General features: G+C 37.0%; 1 protein-coding gene across 3 annotated transcripts in view; it reads right to left on the reverse strand.

The window, feature by feature from the left end:
- Positions 1-11,460, reverse strand: part of LOC142352983 (uncharacterized) — a 57,398-nt gene extending 45,938 nt beyond the window's left edge. For all 3 annotated transcript variants that reach the window (XM_075405162.1, XM_075405154.1, XM_075405169.1), the window contains exons 1-3: positions 11,338-11,460; positions 10,400-10,610; positions 831-1,048 (exon numbers count right to left, since the gene is read on the reverse strand). In XM_075405162.1, the coding sequence (XP_075261277.1) occupies positions 831-1,048; positions 10,400-10,610; positions 11,338-11,440 (532 nt within the window). In that variant the 5' untranslated portion in view covers positions 11,441-11,460. The remainder of the gene's footprint in view (positions 1-830; positions 1,049-10,399; positions 10,611-11,337) is intronic.
- Between the last annotated feature and the right edge of the window lie 5,979 nt (positions 11,461-17,439).

The following is a 17,439-nucleotide window of genomic DNA, read 5'->3' on the forward strand; positions in this document are numbered from 1 at the left end:
CTGGGCGTTGCCTGTTTATCAGGATTTGAAAGCTCAAATGTATGAAAACGCCACTAAAAGTCAACTCTTGCATTGTAAAACGAAGAGTGCCTAAATAGTAGTCGTTGAGGCGCTAACGGTGGCTAATGAAATTGAGCCAAATTGGTGCAAAAAATCTGTTGAGAATTGTTAACCATAAAACCCATTCTGTCAAAATAACCTTTTCAAGTTCAAGTCATTCATTCAATGCAACGCGCGAACAAAAACTTGGCTTAACATCGGTTTAAAAACCTAAAGAAAACCTGTACTCCAAAAAACAAACCTCAACCCTAGTCTTCGAGTCGAAAAAATAACAATAATAGCTCGCTTTTGAAGCCATTAATAAAAGAATCTCACTAATTCTAATTTGTGGGAGTAGAACTTGCAAAAACTTTGTGCCTCCCATAAGATCATAAGAGCCAACTTAAGTTTTACACTCTAGAAAACGTCTTTTTAAAATGTCTTTAATTTCATGGGATAGAAGCATTTCTGATCAGACCATTACCATCCGGAAATGACCGCTGATAATACATACTATTGTGCACTCGAACCAAATCTCAGACACTGTAACTTTCGTCTGAGGACACACCGCGTGCGTTGGACTTTGGTTTGATCAGAGGTCACTTCCTGATGGCACCTCAACCTGGGCACTAATCCAAGTTATTCACTCGACCCTTCTAGAAATTAGTTTAGACCATGATCTACGATGAACTTTTTCCACACTTTGCTCTATAATGAGACCATTTTGGATCACACAAGGTCTGATAAAGGGGACAAAGTATATTGAAACTGAGCTCTGGATCTGTTCTTACTCCTGTTTAAACCGTCAATGGCCTCCCTCAACTGTCCCTTTGCCAGCTGCCACCTTGAAGACTCGAAGAACCTCCACGTGAACACCACCCACGTGATCATGCCGGGAAAAGTGAATATGCAGTAGTACTGTCTCCAGGAGGGAACGAAGCCCCTGGAGAACATGTCTGCAGGGAAGATGAGGAAGTCACTCAGAGCTGTGATGGCGCAGAACTTGGCCCTGTACGAAATTAAATTAATTTAAAACAACCGACTAAATTGATCTGAAATCAATTTTTAAGAACCGCAATTCACATCATAAGTATAAGTCCCCAAAACAGTTTCTGTGAATCTTATACTTGAGGATTAGAGAGCTGAAAGGCTCTAAGAGAACTTAATGGCAGCTCGGCGCTGCCTGTTTATCCCGTTTTTGAGGAAAAAAAGTCAAATGGGTCCGACGAGAAATCGGTCAAGCGAAAAATCGCATAAAAAAGACCAACATGACTAATACAATTTCCACAAACTTCATTTGAGAGCAATTAATTACAACATAGCTGGCAGATTGCCAGAAAATAGCCGCAATAGATTCGTAGATCGGCAGTCTCAAAATCAGTAAAAAAAGACAGACCAAAAAAATTTGTCTTTTCATTGAAGGCTGATCTGTTATATTTTGATTAAAAATCTGTATAAGTTATTGCTGCCTCTATTAGCTGATCTCAAATAACCTTCACTTAGAGTGACACACCCATTTGACCTTATCTCTTTGAAATAAAGTAAATAAAAGTCAATTTCAAAGTGAGGAAGTCATTTTTGAGAGTGAGGTAGGTCAAGTGTGACCAAAAATTTAATCACGCAAATGAACAAAAAAACTCGCTCCACTAAGAGCGAAAAATGACGTCACACATGTGATTCAGTTGAAATTGCATGAACAAATGAACAAAAAGTGGCTGTGACGCCATATGGTCGTAACAAAAATCATGACGACGAAATAAAAAAACATAGCAGGACAAGTCCTGACGTACAATTCAAAGAATTTTCATTGACTTAACAAACAACTAGACCTAGAACGGACAATAAGTGAATTGGAAAAACGATTTCTTAAAAAAATAAGATAAAAAACAAAGAAAAAAAGAAAATCAATGTCAAAATGCTGCTAGGGAGAACAAAAAACCACTAGTGAGATATGTAATTTTGATTCTAACAAAAAACTAGGTCCAGAATGAGCTGTGAATGGATTGGGAAAACTATTAACAAAAAAATCCGATCCAAGAAATTTAAAAAAAAACAGTGAAAATCAGAGTGAAATTGCCGCATGTGAACAAAAAACCACTACCGAGAAACCGAATTTTTGTTTAAACACCGTTTTCTCACTCTACTTTAAAATTAGAGCGAAAAAATTTCACGCCGCAAAACCACTCGCTTTTTCGCTCCATTTCCTGTTTCGGCGTGACCAAAATCACTACTCCAATTTGACTTCAAAAATCATGTAAATGTGTGAACAGATCTTAAAAAAAAGACAGCGCCCTAATACAATTCATATTCTTTGAATTGTAAAAATTCTTTGAATTGTAAAGAAAACCAAGAGCAGGCCAATAACAGCCCCAGCTATCGCTGTGCGGCTATTAATTAAGAATTGCAGTTTGACATGAATTCAACTGTACAAAATATCAATAATGTGAATACAATAATATGCCAACTAAGTAACAACAACGCACAACAACAGACATTTGCCCTTCTAACATTCTAGATTGGTTCTTCTGAAATAAGAGTAATGCCATGAAACCAAAATCGTTTCTTTTTTTTTAAACTGTAAAGCAAAAAAGACGAGATAAAAATATCAACAATCACATTACAAATGCTTAATATCCGTTTCCATTAAAATTTTTCTTGTAACTCTCGTTTACTTCTCATTATTTGTCTTGCTGAGAGTAGTTTAGTTGATAGTACTTGAATCGATCATTAATCTTCTCTTATTTTAAACTTAAAAAAGTTTTATTGGGATTAGTTGACTGATGCTCAAATTCTTGAAAATTCATTCGAGGCAGTCAATTTTGTCTCAATCAATGAGCTGGGGGCAGAAACTAATTAAAAGGTCAGGATCAAGAGAGCAACGACAATTCCTCAAAAATGCATGGAGCATAATTCCTCGAAGGAAATACATGGAGCATGCGTTAACTGTTTAGTTTTAATTTTAAATTTTCAAATGACACCAAGTTGTAATTTATAATTTATTTAAATAATACATTTATAATAATCTATTGTAGTAGTAAATTATGTGGGATATTCTATCAAATTTTTGCCCGTTTTTCTGCTAACTGAAAAAAATTGTTGTTTCTGTTATTAAAACCAATTGAAATAGGTCAAAATCAATGCACGACAGAAGATAAATAAGGAATGGCTGCAAACAAAATATCACTTGCCAACAAAATATTATAGTAGTAATTATAGTAACTAATACATATGTTATTAATTTTATGATAAATAACTTCGTCAATTATTTTGTCAAGGGGGAAATGTGGTACAGTAGTAGATTTCATTCTGGGGCTAATGATTTGGTATAGCAAATCAAGTTATTTTAGTTACAATTAATTTAGTTCACTTTCCTTCGCCATTTAATTTATTCATAATTTTAGTTCTTGTTTGAAGATCAAATCTTGAGTTTTCACGTTTTAACAATTTGTTTATATCTTGTGCCTGATAATTTTGTCTGTTCATATTGTTTATGTCGTCTTGTGATCTTGAGTTGCCGCAATTGGAATTCAATTGCCGTGATCAAATTGTTGATCAAATTTTGTTATTTTAATTTTATTTCATTCTGCTCATTTTCTTAATTCAAATTAACTGTCTCTCTCTTAAACTAGACTTTGCTCCGCCAAAGCATTAAATTGTATCAGATAATTTTGAGTCCTATTTCGCTAAGCGAAATACCAGTCTAATAATAGAACTAAATTCCCCTCCGCCAAATCTACGCATATTCTGTATTCAGAATACTGAATCGTTCAGCTACAAAATTAATAGTAAATTTGCCCCGCGAATTAACCAATTAATTTGGAATAGTAAATTGAATAATTCGGCACCGCGAATCAACCCAGATTACAGATTGCGAATCTGTATGACATGGCGCAGCCAGCTCGTGAATCTAGAAAGACATCATTGTCGATAGAGCCATTCTGGGAAAACCCAACGTCGGACCCACCAATCAGATGGGAGAAATGGCGGATTCAAAAAGAAGCTTGCGATACTCGCGCGCGAGAATATCACACTGGACACGCTACTGCAACCGAAACCAACGATGGTACGATTGCCAGCTGAACCAAAGTACGAGATGCCAATTGAAGATGCAACAAATGAAACGGAGAGAGACCGTCAGACACGAAACAGCCAATTGAAGTTACAATGGGACTTAAAATGTCAACAGATAACGGAAGCGGGAGTACTATGCGGGGAACGACCATGGCATCTTTGCGATCAAAAATGTGTGTCTCTTTTGTACCTCAGCATCGGTACAGAGGGAAGACGCTTACTCTACACAAAAATTCCCCCATGACAATAGTTATGACCTGACTACCCTCAAACTTTGGGAGATGATCACATTCGATCGGTATGTGTTCTTCTCACGGAAGCAGAAAAGGGGTGAAATGGTAGAACAATTCTACAGCATTTTGAAAGAATTGGCGGAAAATTGCGATTTTGAAAATCGTGAGGAGGTGATCATCAGAGACATTTTCATTATAAACATGTTGGAGGATGATATTCAACGCGAACTTCTCTGCGACACAGTTGACCCCGAAAGAGCACTTAGTAATGCAGTCAATATGGAAATGGGCCATCAGAATCAGCAGAGAATATCATCAAATAACGGCGCAACTGGCAATACGGTTAATGTAATACAATCATTCAATCGATTTCGCGGCGCGGGTGCACGTGGAAATCAGTCAGGCAGAGTAGCAGTTAATCGTGCATCAGTTGGTCAATGTAGAAGTTGTGGTCAAGCTTGGACAACAACGCACCGCCAGGTTTGCCCTGCTATGGGTAAAAAATGCAATCATTGTGGTTTGCTCAACCAACGCCAAGGTATGTCGGAAAAAAACTTAATAAAGCACGAAATTCACGTCAAAATGATCGTATTAACAATGTAGAAACTTCCAAAACTACAGAAAATACAAGTCATGAAAATCAAAACGTCATTTATATTATTTATATTGAACAATTTATTCCTGACTATGATTCCTCGGACGACAGTTACGTTAAGACATTAGAAAACGTTAGATCACCGCCAATAGCGCTGCAAAATATGACGATAACGATCGGCAACACAGATTGTCACTTGCTCCTCGATTCCGGTAGCGGTTGTACGATCATCAATTTGTCGCTCGCCAGAGAAATAATGTATAACTGTGCGCAATCACAATGGTCGGAGAAAAAAACCACTAGAATTAAAGTCTTTTTCTAATGATATTGTCGAAACTCTAGGCACTTTAAAAACGCCAGTTCGGTGTAAAGATTGGAAAATTCAGAAAGCAAAAATCACGGTCGTAGCTGATGGTTTTCGGCCATGTCTTGGACGAGACCTCTTCGATAAATTAGGCAGAACAATATCACAAAAACCTTGCCCGAATACGGAAGTCAATAATATAGAACCACCTTGTGCAATTAAAAAATTGTTTGCAAAGGAATTTCCAGAATTAATCTCCCAAATAGGAAAATGTAAACATCACACGGTCAACTCAAAGTTACACAAAAATTATCGAGTTATACATCAAAAAGGAAGAAAAGTGCCAATTCTATTCCAACCAAAAGTGAAAATCGAACTTGAAAAATTGCTAAACGAAGGACATATTGAAAAACTAACTAATTGCTCTGATCAATTTTTTATATTTCTCCAATTGTCATTACGGTCAAAAAGGATCATTCAATCAAAATGGCATTAGATTCCAAAATCCTGAATAAAGCTATTCACAAAAACAAGTATCAAATGCCAAATATAGACTCGCTAATTCAAATGATTTCTCAAACACTGACAACCGCGCCGCAAGAGACGGGTTATTTTACTACTCTTGATTTGCAGTACGCATACAGCCAACTCAATTTACACAGTGATATGACCCGACATTGTAACTTCAAACTCGTAAGCGGAGATATGACCGGCACATATTGTTTTAAAACTGGATTTTACGGCCTTAAGGATATGCCGGCTGATTTTCAAAAAGCGATTGATTGTACTCTCGCAGGCCTGGATAATGCTCTCTGTTTTTTGGACGTTATATTAATAGTGAGCAGAGGAGGCATAGAAAAACATCTCGATTTAGTACGAAAATGTCTGATAAAATTAGATCAAGGAAATCTCCGAATAAATCTTGCTAAATATCATTTCGCAAAAGATAAAATCGAATGGCTCGGACATAATATTACACAAACAGGTGTAACACCATTGTCAAATAAAACAGATGCAATCGGAAAATTATTATCACCTTCCAATCTCAAAAAACTCAGATCCTTTTTGGGTTCAGTTCATCACTTAGAAAAATTCATTCCAAACTTGTCGTAATTATGTTACCCACTTCGACCTCTGCTTAAGAAAAATACAAAATTTATTTGGACGGATGAAGATGAAAAACAGTTCACATTAATTAAAGAGAAGAATGCAGAAACAACCGAAAATAAGCATTTTAACCCGGACTTAGAAACACGTATAAAATGCGACGCTTCACGTAAAGGTTTGGGGTGTGCATTAGAACAACGAACCCCAAATGGTTGGCATACTGTGGCATTCTCATCGCGATTTTTGAACTCTGTGGGGGACAGATATAGCATTCATGAGCTTGAACTGTTGGGTGTCGTCTGGTCCGTTGAACATTTTAAATATTATTTTTTACGGCAAACCATTAACCGTAAAAACTGACCATAGGGCTCTTTTTTCAATCATGAGAGAAAATAGTGCTAACAAATCCTACAATAGTCGATTGAGACGTTGGGTAGATCGACTACTGCCATTTGATTTTACAATTGATCATCTCCCTGGCTGAAAAATGGGATCAGTAGATTATACCTCTCGCGACCCGCAACAAAAAGCTGTTAATATATCTGCATATGACGAGCAATTTATAGTAGCAGAATTGAATGTGATTAAACGCAGTGCGAAACGCTTCCTATTAAATGCGGAAAATTACGTCAATTTCGCAGCGCGAAATCCGCTTACAAAACACGCCACAAATGCTCCAAATTCCACTAACATATCAACCAGTGAATTTGCATCGCGAAATCCTGAATATTCTTCAATTACGGACAGTGATAACTCAATTAACAAATCAACAACAAATAACTCAAATTCTACAAATTCTAATATCCAAATCGAGACAGCTAGCATTCCTCAATCGCTTTTTGCCTTAAATCGCCCGACCGATCAGTTGCTATCCCAATTGAACAATTATCAACGAATTGCCAATAAATTTAAAACAGTCTACATGATCTCACACTCGAACTCAGGTGAAGAAATTTTGCTGCAAATAAAGCAATTGACGCCCTCCAAAGTGAGATTTGCGGACGAGGCAGGACCATTGACAGTTCTAGCGGTACCAGCAACGTCCGTCACTCCTAATACAGACACAACAACTGTAACGTCACCCTCAGTAGACGACCTCTACTTGGATACATTTAACTTCGCCCTTTCGAAGATCTTTTCTAGCACGCTAATGGCCAGCCTCACCACCAAAGATGCGATTTTAAAGAAGACATGAGACTGCATCTTAACTGAAAATGAAGATCGCTGCAAACAAATATCGCCGTACATACACTCATTCTGGAAAGACCTTCATGCCAAGAATGGATGTGTCTGCATTGACGACAGGATAGCTCTCCCTCATGCAATCAAAGATATCTACGTCGAAGCCATACATGCCACTCACCCTGGAACATGGGGGATGATAGATACGTATGTTGGCCGTACATACACAGGGAATTAATCACAAAGACGGCAAAGTGCAATCACTGTGTAAAAATTGGTAAAAATTTAAAGTTTTTATTTCTGCCAATAAATGGGCGCCATGAAAGTTATGCAAAGTTCCAAATGAAGAAATTCAAATTGATTTCGGAGGACAAATTTATAATTAAAAAATCAAGAGATTTACACTCTGGCATGTATAGATCAATTTTCAAAATTTCCAACAGCAGAAGTATTTGATAGAGCTAATGCAGATAATATTTTGAAATTCCTTTCGGAGTATGTTTTGCTACACGGAATACCCCGTTCAATTAGATTAGATCAAGCTCGATTCCAAACGGGACAACAAATTATAGCATTTTGTAGTCAGAATAATATACAGTTAATTGAAGCGCCAATACGCGATCACAGAGCAATTGGCTTAGTTGAGAGGCTAATACAAACAATCAGGAATCGCCTAACTTGTATTAAAACGGCGGCGCGAAATCAATTTAATGTGAAAGCATCGATAAGTTCAATTATTTACCAGCTACGAATATGCCGTCAAAAGACTATTAATATATCACCATTTGAAGCAAATTTCGGTAGAAAGGCTAATACTCTATTAAGTAATATTTCGACGAACCCCCGGTTCTTCGGTGGTGAAGACAGATAAATTTACATCAGTGATAAAGGAGCCTGGGAAAAGAGATGTGACCATTCGTAATTCAGATTTGGCTAAATTTGGCACAAAGGCCAAACGCCAAACTGAATTACAATTGTATGCAAATCGACGACCGAAAACAACAACGGGAAATATTACAGAAGATTTTATTAGTCATCATGCAAAAAAGACCAGAAAAAAATTAGAAGGAGGCAAACGAATGAAACACCGGAAATTAACAGACGATATCAGTGCGGTCTCCTCTATACATTCAAATGTAACTCGAGCTCTTCGAGTACAAATGCCTTCAAAACCAAAACGAACAGTTATAGCAGCGCCACCAAAGCCACCAGCAGAATTAACAAGTGATTTTGCTGTGCCATTGGAGATGCAGTCGTCATCCATTGTAATAGCGGAGCCCCTAGTAGACCGAAACGGAAAGCTGCTACCAAGGCTTCAGCGGCACTGAAACCGTTAAAAAGACAATGTTCAACGCCTTCAGTAACTGAGTCAGACGAATCAATTGCGCCTGTGCTAATTTGTCCACCCACAGCTTCATGTTCCAGTGAAACAAAAGGAGACAAATTATTAAGCAAACACAGATCCAAAGCAGGTCAATCATTTCAGCTATAAAGACGGCCGCGGCTCAGAGTCAGCACAACGAATCAGATTTTACAGTCGGCCCATGCTCCCCTGCACAGTCTTATCCCACACAGTACTATATTTCGCCTAACTACGAGGGACCAGAGGCATCAATGACGGTCGGCGAGGCGGAAAGATTTTATGAGACTGACAGTGATTAAAACTTGCCGAACCTTAAACTGCTTTGACTAAAACTTTCTGAAATAAAAACATTATAGTAGTAATTATAGTAACTAGTACCTATGTTATTAATTTTATGATAAATAACTTCGTCATTTATTTTGTCAAGGGGGAAATGTGGTACAGTAGTAGATTTCATTCTGGGGCTAATGATTTGGTATAGCAAATCAAGTTATGTTAGTTACAATTAATTTAGTTCACTTTCCTTCGCCATTTAATTTATTCATAATTTTAGTTCTTGTTTGAAGATCAAACCTTGAGTTTTCACGTTTTAACAATTTGTTTATATCTTGTGCCTGATAATTTTTTCTGTTCATATTGTTTATGTCGTCTTGTGACCTTGAGTTTCCGCAATTGGAATTCAATTGTCGTGATCAAATTGTTGATCAATTTTATTTATTTTAATTTTATTTCATTCTGATCATTTTCTTAATTCAAATTAGTTGTCTCTCTCTTTAACTAGATTTTGCTCAGCCAAAGCTTTAAATTGTATCAGATAATTTTGAGTCCTATTTCGCTAAGCGAAATACCAGTCTAATAATAGAACTAAATTCCGCTCCGCCAAATCTACGCATATTCTTTATTCAGAATACTGAATCGTTCAGCTACAAAATTAATAGTAAATTCGCCCCGCGAATTAACAATAAATTTGGAATAGTAAATTGAATAATTCGGCACCGCGAATCAACCCAGATTACAGATTGCGAATCTGTATGACAGGGTTTTCAAGAATTTAAGATTTAAATTAGATTAAAAGATTTAAAGACAAGTTTTTCTTACAAGCTGCAACCAGGGATGAAAGCAAAAGCTTCAACAATATTGCAAAAGCGCATGTTTTATAGTTGTCTCTTTATAAATCAAGCCATCTTCTTTCATAAACAAATATTGTCCAGCATGGTCTTTTCATATCTAATACAGGCAATCCAAAGTCTTTTCATGGGTACCTTTTGCCAAATGTTTTGGTCAACACTTGGTTGACAAACTTCAACCAATATTGGTGAACCCATTGACGACAAAAACCATCAAGATATGTTTTTATACTCAATATTCGTCTATCACGTTCTTTTCATAAGTCGAGAATAAGTCAAACTGGGAATTCTGGTAAGATTTTGAATTCTTCGACCACCATAAGGACCTTTCGATTCGTCTTTGACGCCCCTGATGACTTGATGTGAAATTTGGTTCACCTGTTTTTCCATGTGGTGGCTTCGAGCATAGTGATCATGGTGAGGAAGAAGAGAGGGAGGTCTCTGAATCCACAGATGATATTGGACCAGATGAAGCCATGGTAACTCACAGCCACAGGGGCCACACTGTTCAGCAATAGAAGCACTGCCACGTACTTGGACACCTTGTACCTCCCAAAGTTATCTGCCAGTGGACCCAGCACCACACAAGCTACCCAAACATCACATATCAGTTGATATCACAACACATTTCGAGCTTTTTCCTCTACCAGTCTCAAAAAGGCAATGAAAAAAATGTGACAGAGAGTTCATTTTTCAAACTTATTGCAGAGATGTCATTTTCTGATTTTGAGGACATTGTGTAATTTATGTATTGTTTTTGCAGCTATTTTCTCGATATCTCTCAAACGAGTGGTTTGAACAAAAAACCACTCTTGATTACCTCTGCTCTTAAATTTCTTTTACAGTTACACTAAAAACACTATGTTTTCATGCGTTTCACTTCCTGTTTCCAATTTCAAGAAACAAAATTACGGATCAAAAAGCACCGATTCTCTCATACTCCCTTCCGAGTCATAACAATTCAGTGCTAAAATACAATTCATATTGTTTCAATTAAAAAAAAATAAGATATGGTCAACAATAATTTGGGGCAAATTGATCTATTTTTTAAAAGGTGAAGCGGCGCTTGACAAAACAAAAAATTTAGTGTTCCATAATGCAGTCCCCCCGTTGTTTTTTCCTCTACGCCCAAACACACAGAGCCTTGACGTTACCAATTTAATTCTCGTCCTAGAAATATATCAACTCTGGTTGAGAAGACCGAACAAAAATGACAAAAATTAAGTAAGAAATCTTCGATATGCGGTAAATGTGTACAAGATTTGTAAAAATAAATGTTATCAATTTATGTAGTGACAAATGAATGATGTTTATACTAATAGTGGACATGAAGTCGTAATAGAGGAGAGGAGTAGTGAACATCTGAGAGTAGTTTCGCACTCCACACACTAGTTGGAACTGTTCATACATCGTCACCATCGATGCCTGCGCAACTTGCTTCTCCATTGACACCTACTCCACACAAACATATACAAACTATACCCAGCCCGGTGGTGGTCAAGCCCAAGAGAAATTTATGTACAACCATTAACAATCAAGTTTATAATAAGAGCAGTTTCAAGGGTTTTTGAGTTTGAGTTTGAATTTGGCACATTTGCTCTAAACTGTACACTTTTACTGGGGTACGGAGCCATTTTAAACACCGTGGAGGGTTTTACTGGCTTTTCTTGATTGCGATTACATGTTGTAGTGTGCTTCTGGCTAGCCGCGTTTCCAGTTTTTATTGGTCATTGTTTGGCAGGAAGGTAAGTTTTGTCAGGGAGAGAAAGAAAGAATAAGTAAGCAAAAGAGAAAAAAAGAAATTGAATTAAGCTAAAACTCGAAGAAGGGCTGAGCATCAATCAGCTATGTCTGTTTACTCCAGACAGCTGCGGCGCGTGGGGGATCAAACTCCCGCTGTATTTTTTTTGCATTTCGTATACTGATGTGTTGAATCAATATACACACGTTTTGCCTTTACGGTACAATTTTTGTTCGTTTTTCGTGGCTAATGAGTTTGTCTCAAATTGAATTGAATTGAAATTTGAATTGAAAGGATTGAATTGAATTGAATTGAATTGAGTTGAACTGAATGAACTGAAATGAATTGAATTGAAATGAATTGGATTGACTTGAAAGTTGAATTGCATTTGTTATACGTAATTGAGAAACTCGTAAATCAGGTGCTCGCTGATTTTAAATCAGTAAAAGGCTGAGAAGCTTGATTGTCAGGTAGTTGACCAAATCAGAAAGTCCAAAGTGCTTTTTCAATTGTTCTTTGGGCATTGCCTTTTCTTTTCTTTCAGACGTAGAATTGACTCAATTTTGTTCTTTTGTGCGCGCTTGATGTAACCTTTTGCCAGTCGTATCTGAATGTTTCTTATAGTAGGTGAGTTAGATCCTTCATGTAACTTTTGCACGCTATACCATCGAAGTTTCCTGCAACAAATTCTCACTACTATGTTTTGCGCTTCATGCATGATAGAGATGACCGTTTGCGATTGGTTGAGCCAGCATGCGCCGGATCCAAAACTTGTACAGCAGAATTAAAAATTCCTGCGCAACATTGATGTGTCTTAAACGCCACAGCTGGAAGTTTCGCTTGTTTGCTCTGGTTGTGGTGTCTTTGCAATGTTCATTCCAAATTAGTTGGGGCGTCATGGTTATTCCTAAGAACTTGATGGTTTTCGCTTCTTCAATTTGTTTACCGTAGCTGTTTAGGCTGAGACTTTTTTGTGTTTTCGAAAGGTTTTTGAATAGCATATACTTTGTATGGAGGGATTTATTTTTATTTTCAGCCTATCAAACCACTTTATGAGTATGTTAAATGAAGCTTGGAGTTTGCTTTGTATTAACTGATTGGACTTTGACCTGTAAAATAATGCAAACTCAACTGCGAACTGAGAGATTTCTGCTGAAGTTTCTTGAATGTTAGCGACATAAAACAAGAAAAATATTGGCGACACAACGCTACCCTGGTGGAACCCAGCTGTTGATGAGAATTTCCCGCTTCTTGTATTTTTGATTTTCACGTAAACGTTTCTGTGTGAGAGGAAAGAATTCACCCATTAGATGAGTTTTTTTCTGTATTCGATTTTGTTAAGTTTTTCAATCAACCCTAATCTCCGAACTGCATCGAAAGCTTTTTCTACAATGAGGCAGACAAGTCCCACCATTTCTGGCCACTGGTATGCTTCACTTATATGCTGAGTCAAATCAAGGAGATTATCTGTTGTGCATCTTTTTTCTCTGCATGCACTTTGTTGTTGTCCAAAGAGTTTGTTTGCTTCACAGTGGTCTAGGGTGAGATTTTTAACAACAGTTTCACAGACCTTTGAAATGCAATTGGTAAGGCTTATCGGTTTTTTCTGCTTTCTGCCGATTTTTTGAGTTTTTGGAAGCATTGTTACTTAAGTGCAAGTCTTTCCACGGGCATGACACGTAAAAAATTGTTAATTTAGCTGGAAATAATTATGCATATGAAAGATTTAATGTTTTTTGGTAGTGCCTTCAGTAGCTGGTAGCTTATTTTGTCTGGCCGGGATATGATTAATTTTTATCTTTCAAAATTTATTGAACTCTTCAACGTTTAAGAAAAATTCTTCAGTTTTTCTTTTGGATCGGTTTCTAGTAGAAGTTTTGTCTTGTGTCTCAAGAAAATGCCTCTGTAGATATTCATCTTTGTATTGGTGTTATTTTATTGTCTCACTCAGTAGGTTTTTAAACATTTCACATTTTTCATGGTCATTTGCAGCAAATTTGTCTTTAAAAGTTGTTTGTAAATGTCACTGCTTGACTGTTTTTTATTGTTGGTGATGGTTTTGATTGCATTCCGGAACCCCCTAATTCCTACTTGTTTCGCTCTTTCAATTAGCTTTCTATTTTGCTTTTCTTTCGAACGTTTGAATGCCCTTCTGATTTCTTATTTTTGCAAAAAACTGATTTCCCTTCTCAATCGAGAGACAGTGTCATCGTTTGCATTTCTTAGTTGCCTCTTCATGTTTTTCTTTCGTTTGATAAGATTGATTATCTCTGGACTAATTTGATGATTCGTATTTTTTACGTAGGATTGTTCGATTGATTTATGAATGATTTCAATGAGTTTATGGTTTATTTTTTTTAGATTGTCTTTGTTTGGATAATTTGGTGGGTACAAGCATTAATTTTTGTTCTTGAGTTTTGAATGCTTTTTGAACTTCTTGAAATTGAGTTTCGCTTTTAAATCGAATTCGGTTTGAAGTTTCAGCTTCAATGAGGTAAGTGTTGCTGAGTGGTTGCTGCCGAAATCTTCTAATACTTGAAAATTGTCAAAATAATTAAAGATTGAAAGACTTCATAAATGTAAATCAAGCACGTTTTGGCTCCTATGAGGATTAGATTGATAGGTTGGATAACCGTTGTTCACTAGTTTAAAGTTTCCGTCATCAATTATTTCAAGTAGTTTTTCGGCGTTTTTGGTGTTATATGTACAGTTCAGCTCTTGATGAGGAGAATTGAAATCTCCACAGATGAACATGTTCTGGATGTTGCTGTCACATATTTTAGTAAATTTTATCAGTCTTGATTGGGTGAATTGTAAACATTGGTTGTTCATAAGTTTCCAATGATTGGTATTTTCAAGTTTACACCAATTATCTCTAATGCCTGTCCGTTACTGTTTTTTTCTGGGTACATTTGGTCTGACCTCTTTGACTTTTATGCCCTTCTTCGCAATGATAACAGACCCTTGATAACTGCTTGCTTTTGCTTCTGTTACAATGAAATATTTTTTATGTACAAAAAGTTCTTGCCACTTCTTAACTTCATTTAGACAAACAATGTCAGTGTTTTCTTTCGTCAGAAACAAGAACAATTCAAGAAATTTGTTTTCTAAGCCAAGACAGTTCCAATGTAAAATCTTAGTGTTGTTGTTCTTTTTGAAGATTTTGTTGGCTGCTAGACTGAATCGTGTTTGTGTTAATAGCTTCCATCAGGTTTGTTTATCTGATATTATCGTGAATTTCTTTCCAATCTATTCTTTCGTTAAAAACTCTGGCGGCACTGTTGCTAATGACGCTGATAATATTGGCATAGGACATCGTATTGAAACTGTTTTTCCTTTTACTGAGAATTTCAGCACCTAGAACGGTAATTTTTGTAGTGGTTGATGACTGACTGTTTTAAGTATCTTTACTTGAGAGGGCATTTGAGTATTTCATTTCCTGATTCTGTTTACTGTCTTCGGTCTCGGCGTTCTGATATGCGGGACAGCCTGTATACACAGTTGCGTGTGAGCCACCACAGTTTGCACATTTTGCCTGTTCGTTTGATGCATTGCAAATTTTTACAGTGTGTTTGCCTGCACATCGTAGACATCTCAATTCGTCTTTACAATCGCCTGCCGAATGACCAAACTTTTGACATTTGAAGCACTGTTATATTTGAGGTGGTCCTTTACTTGGTTCGCAGCGGTGAAGCACCCAGCCTATTTTAACGCCACATTTGATTGCGGCTATTACATGGTTTGAGCAATCAGTCATCACGCGAATCAGTTTCGTTGGCTCTGCTTGTTATCCGAAACACCTTGATAACATTCAAAGCATTGTTGTTGAGAAGGTTGTCCTTCACTTCGTTTTCTTGTATGCTATGATGAATATTTACAATTACAAAACTGAGTTTATGTTTGGCTTTTGGCAGAGTGTTTCTGGCGTTAATAGAAGTGTTTGGAAAGACAAGTTGTAGATTTGAGGAGTTCATCAGATATTCTCTTAAATTTTGGTCTTCGGGTTTGATAAAGAATTCATTGTGGTTTGGAAGCTCATTGATTGAATTAAATTCGAGTTGAGTGAAACTATTTCTCATCGACCGGTCAAATTGAACTTGTGTTGGTCTTGGATTAATCGTTATTATAACTGGGGTGATTGTTTCAGAGTTCGTTTTTAGATAATTTCGGGTTCAATTGCGTTTGTTTCTGACTTGAGCGAGGTCTTGTCCATTTTGTGATGTTTCGTCTGCAATGTTTCGTGCTTCAGAGAGAAGTGCACTTAACTGGCTCATTTCGGACAGCGCCGTTCTGGGAACTTGAAGCAAATCGTGTCAGGAAGGCTTAAAGTGAGCTTAAGACTTTTGAGAGGGATAGACATGGGCGAAAAGTAAAAACTTTCGAGCTTAATACTTTTGAAGGTGAGAATGAAACTGGAAGAAAAGTAATGGAAAAGTCGGGATTTAAAAGCAAAAGTCGGGATTTAAAACCTTAAGCAACTTTCAGCTTGGTTGACCAGCCTGGCGGCGGTCAAGCAAGCCGATAGGCAAGCAAGCCAAATTTTGAAAATGACGTCAAGAAAGCCGAAAAATTTTGGGATACACGTATTTTTAGTTGCCTCTGGCGGGCCGGCCCCCGGTTTCCGGATTACATCCCACAACGGATGAGAAGCATGGCCATGGACAGCGGTCTGGTGAGGACCGTACCCAATAGATTTCTTAAAACTGATGCATTTTTGTTTCATGTGTGCATTGGAATACATTATGCACTATAATACTACGCGCAGTATTGATTGAAACGGCTAACAATGTATTTTTTCTGATAGATTACATAACTATTACATAACTTTCGGCTTGCTTTTCTGTCGGTTTTTATTTACTTCGGCTTCTTTTGCGTTCGCCACCCACCCAGCCTTACAGTTTCATTAGTTCACAAGCTCGTTTCGGTCGAGCGAAGTTTGTCAAACGGCTTGACGCTCCAAATGTGCAACATAACTCTTAATTTTGATCAACCATACTTTCAAGTTCCTGTCAAAACATTATTGTTTAGTCCCGACAAAAGGTTTTTTAAATACAGAAACCCTTAAAAGTAACTAAAGTTACCTAACTTTAGTTACTTTTAAGAGTTTTTGTATTTAAAAAACCTTCTATACGGTACGTTCTGTAGGGACTAAACTTGGCTTATTAGCTTGCTCAAAATCAATTTGAACCTCTTCACAGTCCAGTATTTTTCTATCAAGCGTTAAAAAAACGTGACTTAGCAGCATGAATATACATTTTAGTACATAGAGTGAAAACTATAGCACAGAGACTGCTTCCTCGGGCGAATTTCAATTTCCCCAGATGGGTAGGTGTTTACTGATCTAGAAGATATTTGCAAGAAAACATTTCCCACACTTGGGCAATTTCAAGTGAAACAAAGTGGCAGCCTTTGCGGACATTCAGTCTTTCCTGAATTTCAGACCCGAGGATTCTTCTCAGTTGTATCATAAACACCGTTTGAAAGCAAAAATTGCAATATCACGACATAAGTATAAATGTGCAATAGTTCATAATACACAATTAATAAACCGAATAAGAAGCGTTCCCTGTTCCTTTTTATTTTTAAACATCGTTCAAGGAGAAAATTTGTGCACGGGTGGTGCCGAGGATACACTTCAAGACAAAAAAGCCGGAAATCTCGGTCTGTTATAAATTGG

Source organism: Convolutriloba macropyga, chromosome 1 (assembly GCF_964194025.1).
Source record: "Convolutriloba macropyga chromosome 1, txConMacr16.3, whole genome shotgun sequence".
Taxonomy (NCBI): domain Eukaryota; kingdom Metazoa; phylum Xenacoelomorpha; order Acoela; family Convolutidae; genus Convolutriloba; species Convolutriloba macropyga.